The sequence below is a fragment of the Nerophis ophidion genome, linkage group LG17 (assembly GCF_033978795.1).
Source record: "Nerophis ophidion isolate RoL-2023_Sa linkage group LG17, RoL_Noph_v1.0, whole genome shotgun sequence".
NCBI lineage: Eukaryota > Metazoa > Chordata > Actinopteri > Syngnathiformes > Syngnathidae > Nerophis > Nerophis ophidion.
Window position 1 is genome coordinate 8,074,936 of NC_084627.1, and position 7,887 is coordinate 8,082,822.

Below are 7,887 nucleotides of genomic sequence, written 5' to 3' on the forward strand. Positions count from 1 at the left end.
AGGAGCGAGAACAAGAAGTTTCAAATGTGGAAGGCGACAACGACGGGGTCTCGATCAGACTCACCGAGAGCGTAAAAGGTGCTCCTGTCGAGGGTGGCCGCTTCTTTGGGGTCAAAGAGGAGCGACGCCACTTCTGTTCGTGTCAGCAAGTCGGGGTCACTCTGAGGCAGAGCCAGCCGCTTCAGCTGGTGGGCTAATGACGTCATGATCTGCAAAATCAGTGCAATACGGTGTACTGGTATCATTATAGTATCGCGATACTAATGAATCAAATTTGGTACTATACAGCCTCTAAAAAGTACCGCCCCCCCCGTTGTCGTCACGTCGTAACACAGCTGGTTTTACAAGCAGAGGAGCATGTTTGGCAGCGCACACACACAGAGTACTTACAAGCAGACACAGCGTGTAGACAGAAAAGGGAGAATGGACGCATTTTGGTGTGAAAAGTAAAGATAAAAGTGAAGTTATAACACCCTCAGGAAGAGCTGCTTTAAGACATGACAAGCTAGCTAGCGGTTAAATGTCCATCCACAGTGTTTTATCTACTTCTATATCACTAATCCTCGCCTCCATGGTGTTTTCTTACACGTATCATTATCACTGCAGGACAAGGAATAGCTAAACATGCTTCACTGCACACCGTAGCTCACTGGCGTCACAATGTAAGCAAATGCCATTGGTGGAACTACACCTAACATGCAATATAACGATACCATATACAGGAGCGTATCTAGTCGATACTACTATGATAACATCAATATTTTCTAGCATGACAAAATCGTTTTATTTATATGATGTTTATAAACTCAGGAAATATGTCCTTGGACACATGAGGACTTTGAATATGACCAATGTATGATCCTGTTACTACTTGGTATCGCATCAATACCTAAAGATGTGGTATCATCCAAAACTAATGTCAAGTATCAAAGAAGAGAACAAGTGATTATTACATTTCAACAGAAGTGTAGATAGAACATGTTGAAATAGAAAAAAAACTAGATATTAACAGTAAATGAACAAGTGGACTAATAATAAGTTTTTACAGTTTGTCCTTTATAATGTTGACAAAATAATAGGTAGATAAATGACACAATATGTTACTGCTGACTAATTAGGAGTCTTTGTTTGTTTATTTACTACTAAAAGACAAGTTGTGTAGTATGTTCACTATTCTATTTAAGGACTTAATTACAATAATAAACTTACATTTAATGTACCCTAAGATTGTTTGTTAAAATAAAGCCAATAATGACATTTTTGTTGTGCCCTTTCATTTAGAAAATATCAAAAAGTACCAAAATATTTATATCGGGACGACACTACAATTTAGTCTCAATCGATGAATGTAAACAAACGCTATGAGTGGATCTATACCTAACATCCACTGTAATGATACCAAGTACAGAAGCGTATCTAGTCAATACTACTATGATTACATCAATATTTTTTTATCATCACAAAATGTTTTTCGTTTTAAAAAAAATATATATATATACAATGTTTATAAACTAAGGAAATATGTCTCTGGACACATGAGGACCTTGAATATGACCAATGTATCATCCTTGGTATCGCATCGATACCCAAATGTGTGGTATCATCCAAAACTAATGTAAAGTATCAAAGAAGAGAAGAATAAGTGATTATTACATTTGAAGAGAAGTGTAGATAGAACATGTTGAAATAGAAAACAAAATAGATATTAACAGTATGCTACTGCATATGTCAGCAGACTAATTAGGAGTCTTTGTTTGTTTACTTACTACTAAAAGACAGGTTGTCTAGTATGTTCACTATTTTATTTAAGGACTAAATTGCAATAACAAATGTAACCTATTTTTATGGACTTGCCTCTTTGTGATGTTAAGTTCCTGTTATAAGCTGTTATACAGTATATGTCTTCCGCTCTTAGCGCCTTCAAATTAAGAGCGCAAGGCATATACTGTATAACAGCTTATAACAGGAACTTAAAGGCCTACTGAAATGAGATTTTCTTATTTAAACGGGGATAGCAGGTCCATTCTATGTCATACTTGATCATTTCGCGAAATTGCCATATTTTTGCTGAAAGGATTTAGTAGAGAACATCGACGATAAAGTTCGCAACTTGTGGTCGCTAATAAAAAAGCCTTGCCTGTACCGGAAGTAGCAGACGATGTGCGCGTGACGTCACGGGTTGTGGAGCTCCTCACATCTGAACATTGTGTGAATTATATTTATATAGCGCTTTTCTCAAGTGACTCAAAGCGCTTTACATAGTGACACCCAATATCTAAGTTACATTTATACCAGTGTGGGTGGCACTGGGAGCAGGTGGGTAAAGTGTCTTGCCCAAGGACACAACGGCAGTAACTAGGATGGCACAAGCGGGAATCGAACCAGCAACTCTCAAGTTGCTGGCACTCTACCAACCGAGCTATGCCGCCCGGTGGCCATGATTGTTTACAATCATGGCCACATCCTGATTGTTTACAATCATGGCCACCAGCAGCGAGAGCGATTCGGACCGAGAAAGCGACGATTTCCCCATTAATTTGAGCGAGGATGAAAGATTTGTGGATGAGGAAAGAGAGAGTGAAGGACTACAAAAAAAACGAGACGGCAGAGCGATTCAGATGTTATTGGATAAATTTACTAGGATAATTCTGGAAAATCCTTTATCTGCTTATTGTGTTACTAGTTTTAGTGAGATTATATGTTCGTAACTGTACAACCTGAAAGTCGGAGGGGTGTGGTGACCGCCAGTGTCTCCGGGGGAAGCCACGTTTCTCGACAAGGCGAAGGCAGCTGTTGGGGCCGGGCTGAGATTTTTTTTCTCTCTCCCTCCTCCACGGTGGAAGCATCCGACTGTAGGAGCGGCCGGTGGGAGGAGACAAGAGAGTCCGCAGCTGCCTCTTTGACAGGTGCAGGAGGAACGACACAAGCGCTCCGCTCAAGTCTACGGTAAGAGCCGACTTATTATCACAATTTTTTCACCGAAACCTGCCGGTTTACATGTGGTAGAGAACCATGTTCGCTTGACCGCTCTGTTCCATAGTAAAGCTTCACCTTCGGGAATGTAAACAAGGAAACACCGGCTGTGTTTGTGTTGCTGAAGGCGGCCGCAATACACCGCTTCCTACCTACATCTTTCTTCTTTGACGTCTCCATTAATAGTTGAACAAATTGCAAAAGATTCAGCAACACAGAAATCAAGAATACTGTGGAATTATGCGATGAAAAGAGACGACGGTGCTGGACCAAAATGTCCTCTACAATGCGTGACGTCATGCACACGCTTCATCTTACCGCAACGTTATAGCATGATACTTCCGCGCAAAATTTAAAATTGCAATTTAGTAAACTAAAGCGGCCGTATTGGCATGTGTTGCAATGTAAGATTTCATCATTGATATATAAACTATCAGACTGCGTGGTCGCTAGTAGTGGCTTTCAGTAGGCATTTAAGTTCCTAGTATAAGCTGTTACACAGTATATGTCTTCCGCTCTTAGCGCCTTCAAAATAAGAGCGCAAGGCATATACAGTTTAACAGCTTATAACAAGAACTGAACATCACAAAGAGGCAAGTCCATGAAAATAGTTTACACAAACATATGTTAAAATGTAACCTAACATTTTTTTTGTTGAAATAAAGCAAATAATGCCATTTTTGTAGTCCCCTTCATTTAGAAAAGTATTGATAAGTACTGAAAAGTATCAAAATAAATGTTGGTACCGGTACCGAAGTATTGGTATCGGGACGACATTACAGTGGAATAATTGTGTTCAATAAACACATTCACATTTATTTAACACAAAAATCTATGGAAATTGTGTTTTGGAGTAAAAAAACAGCAAATGTTTTACAGCTGCTAACTCGCAGATTTGGAAAAAGTCCTTCCAAAATATAGTAAGTCAAAGGATTTGTAGTTTGCGAGGAAGTCTAAAGTTTGACTGAGGATTGTCTAAATGTTAATAAAAACAACTCGAGTATCAAATAAATGAGATTGTGCGAAGTTAGATCACTTAGCTTCATTAGCATGTTTAGCATGTGGCTAGTTTTCCGAATAACGCACACATCGAGCTAAGACAAACGATGCTGGATATTTAACAAAGTTCAAAAATATTCGGACGTCATTTATATGATAAGAAGTTGCAGGCAAACCTTTTCACTTGTTTTCTTCACAACATGTGCGAGACCCGTGGATGTGATGACCTGCTGCCGGCCGGATGATGATCACTTCCGGGTTACGTCCTCTTCGCACAACCGGAGATGGTTCTCGGTCGCTCACATCCGCTTTCGTCTTTGAGCGAAACCGTCTTTTTCACAAGATGAGAACGGGAAAGATGAATAAACACTATAGTACAGACAAAAAAATGCATATCAAAAGATAGGACACTCACAATTAACAGTTATCAATGTTAAAACACTTTTACTTATTATTTTTTAATTTTTATTTTTTTTTCATTTTATTTTTATTGACATCTAGCATCAGACATTCCTATCCATTATGTCAGTGGTTCTCAAATGGGGGTACGTGTACCCCTGGGGGTACTTGAAGGTATGCCAAGGGGTACGTGAAATTTTTCAAAAATATTCTAAAAATAGCAACGATTCAAAAATCCTTTATAAATATATTTATTGAAAAATAGCAACAATTCAAAAATTCTTTATGAATCCATCCATCCATCCATCCATTTTCTACCGCTTATTCCCTTTTGGGGTCGCGGGGGGCACTGGCGCCTATCTCAGCTACAATCGGGCGGAAGGCGGGGTACACCCTGGACAAGTTGCTACTCTTTGTGAATATATTTATTAAATAATACTTCAACAAATTATGAATGTAAGTTCATAACTGTGAAAAGAAATGCAACAATGCAATATCCAGTGTTGACAGCTAGATTTTTTGTGGACATGTTCCATAAATATTGATGTTAAAGATTTCTTTTTCTGTGAAGAAATGTTTAGAATTGAGTTGATGAATCCAGATGGATCTCTATTGCAATCCCCAAAGAGGGCACTTTAAGTTGATGATTATTTCTATGTGTAGAAATCTTTATTTATAATTGAATCACCTGTTTATTTTTCAACAAGTTTTTAGTTTTTATCTTTTTTTCCAAATAGTTCAAGAAAGACCACTACAAATGAGCAATATTTTGCACTATAATACAATTTAATAAATCAGAAACTGATGACATAGTGCTGTATTTTACTTCTTTATCTCTTCTTCCACCGAAAATGCTTTGCTCTGACTAGGGAGTACTTGAATTAAAAAAAAAATTCACAGGGGGTACATCACTGAAAAAGGTTGAGAACCACTGTATTATATCATATTCACATACATTGTATATCTGTTGTCTGCACTAAATGTCAAAATATATTTTTTTGTTTACATTCCAACCATTCCACTCCCCCTCACCCTCCTCCTCAAAAAAGAAACCAGAAGAAAAACAAAATAGTATTTGCAAATACATCAATTAAATAAAGAAAAAACAAATGATAGTGAAAAAAAGAAATAATAATATAATATAATATAATAGAATAGAATTGAGTATTATTGTAATTATTACAGTGAACAGGTTCAAAGAACAACGAAATTGGAGCAGATCTCCTAAGGTGCATACACAATAACTCAGTTTTCATTGATTGATTGAAACTTTAATTAGTAAATTGCATAGTTCAGTACATATTCCGTATAATAAACCACTCAATGGTAACACCCCAATAAGTTTTTCAACTTGTTTCAGTCGGGGTCCACATGAATCAATTCATGGTAAAATATATAAATAATAGTAATATAAATAGTAAAAAAAGATTTAAAAAATAATGAATTAAAAAAATAATAATAATAATATATATATATATATATATATATATATATATATATATATATATATATATCCACATACATTACCATACATATGCATATATATATACAAATACACACATAGTATTATTGCACATTATAGTCCGAAAAAATAAAAAGACATGACACATGAGGACATGACGGACACATTGTGCTCACTCAGTGCCTGTTTGATGCTACTATGGCTCTTAATACAATAATGATAATCAGAAAAAAAAATAAAACTTTTACTTTATTTCAATTTTATTTTATTGTAGTTATCATGCCAACCGCATGGGGGCGGGTAACTTAACTTCAACGCTATAAAAACAGTTCCACTTTATTATTTAACGAAGAAGAACGTGGAACCCGAGCCCGGCGCTACATTTAAATGTTGGTTCATCGACGACTTTAAGGAGATTGTCTCCTATTAAATACAACAAAAGCGGTAGGTGACGCACTTTGGTGTTCCTAAGTTGCTACATATCTGCAGTCAGTGATTATATTTAAACGGGTTGCATTTTTGAATTGAGTCAGTCAGCTCGAAGCTAATGCTAACTGCTAAATTAACAACACGTTTGGACTTCGCAGGACTCCGCCCACCTCGGACTGTGATTGGTCCTTGTGGACGCCCATCTTACTAAACTCTGCTGTGATTGGCTAAGAGTCTTTAATTGTGCAAAACATGTTCCTTAGGCCTACTGAAATGAGATTTTTTTATTTAAACGGGGATAGCAGGTCCATTCTATGTGTCATACTTGATCATTTCTCGATATTGCCATATTTTTGCTGAAAAGATTTAGTAGAGAACTTAGACGATAAAGTTCGCAACTTTTGGTCGCTAATAAAAAAGCCTTGCCTGTACAGGAAGTAGCAGATGATGTGCGTGTGACGTCACGGGTTGTGGAGCTCCTCACATCTGAACATTACAATCATGGCCTCCAGCAACGAGAGCGATTTGGACCAAGAAAGCGACGATTTCCCCATTAATTTGAGCGAGGATGAAAGATTCGTGGATGAGGAAAGTGAGAGTGGAGGACAAGGGAAAAAAAAGGCAGATGTTATTAGACACATTTACTATGATAATTCTGGAAAATCCTTTATATGCTTATTGTGTTACTAGTGTTTTAGTGAGATTATATGGTACCTAAAAGTTGGAGGGGTGTGGCCATGGGTGTGGTGACTGCCTTTGTCCCCGGTGGGTGGAGGTAATAGTCCGCAGCTGCAGGAGGACGCAAGCTCCGCTCATGTCTACGGTAGGAGCCGATTTATTTGCACAATTTTCTCACCGAAACCTGCTGGTTGACGTGGTTGAGAACCATGTTCGCTTGACCGCTCTGTTCCATAGTAAAGCTTCACCTTCGGGAATGTAAACAAGGAAACACCGGCTGTGTTTGTGTTGCTAAAGGCAGCTGCAATACACCGCTTCCCACCTACATCTTCTCTTCTTTGACTTCTCCATTATTAATTGAACAAATTGCAAAAGATTCAGCAACACAGATGTCCAGAATACTGTGGAATTATGCGATTAAAGCAGACTACTTATAGCTTGGATCGGGCTGGGAGAACATGTCCGCTACCACCGGTGACGTCACGCGCACGCGTCATGATTCCGCGACGTTTTCAACAGGATACCTCGCCGGAAATTTAAAATTGCAATTTAGTAAACTAAAAAGGGCTGTGTTTAAACTGGCATGTGTTGCAATGTTAAGTTTTCATCATTGATATATAAACTATCAGACTGCGTGGTCGCTAGTAGTGGGTTTTAGTGAATTGAGAGCCTAATGTCAAATTTGAATGTAGTGAGCATCTGCGTTTAGCATTAGAGCAAGTTTAAGTATAAAATGTTTTGCCTGAATCGGACATGTACTTTGTTTTAGCGCCCTCAACAGGCGAACTCGAGCAGTGCTCTGGCCTAAAAAGCCTTTAATTGGCTCAAAGTGCGGCCCTGCTGGCTAATCCAGGTTTACAGTAGAGGCTGGGTGGCATTGAGCAACACAACACAACAGGGACAGCCCACACTGACAGCTGGTGGTAAGTCTCCTCCCCTACTTCCTC

The 7,887-nt window shown here is 38.2% G+C and overlaps 1 protein-coding gene across 1 annotated transcript in view; it reads right to left on the bottom strand.

The window, feature by feature from the left end:
- heatr1 (HEAT repeat containing 1) overlaps window positions 1-4,286 on the bottom strand; it is a 66,912-nt gene extending 62,626 nt beyond the window's left edge. The window contains exons 1-2 of the mRNA XM_061876043.1: window positions 4,149-4,286; window positions 65-209 (exon numbers count right to left, since the gene is read on the bottom strand). Of these exons, the coding sequence (XP_061732027.1) occupies window positions 65-206 (142 nt within the window). The 5' untranslated portion in view covers window positions 207-209; window positions 4,149-4,286. The remainder of the gene's footprint in view (window positions 1-64; window positions 210-4,148) is intronic.
- Between the last annotated feature and the right edge of the window lie 3,601 nt (window positions 4,287-7,887).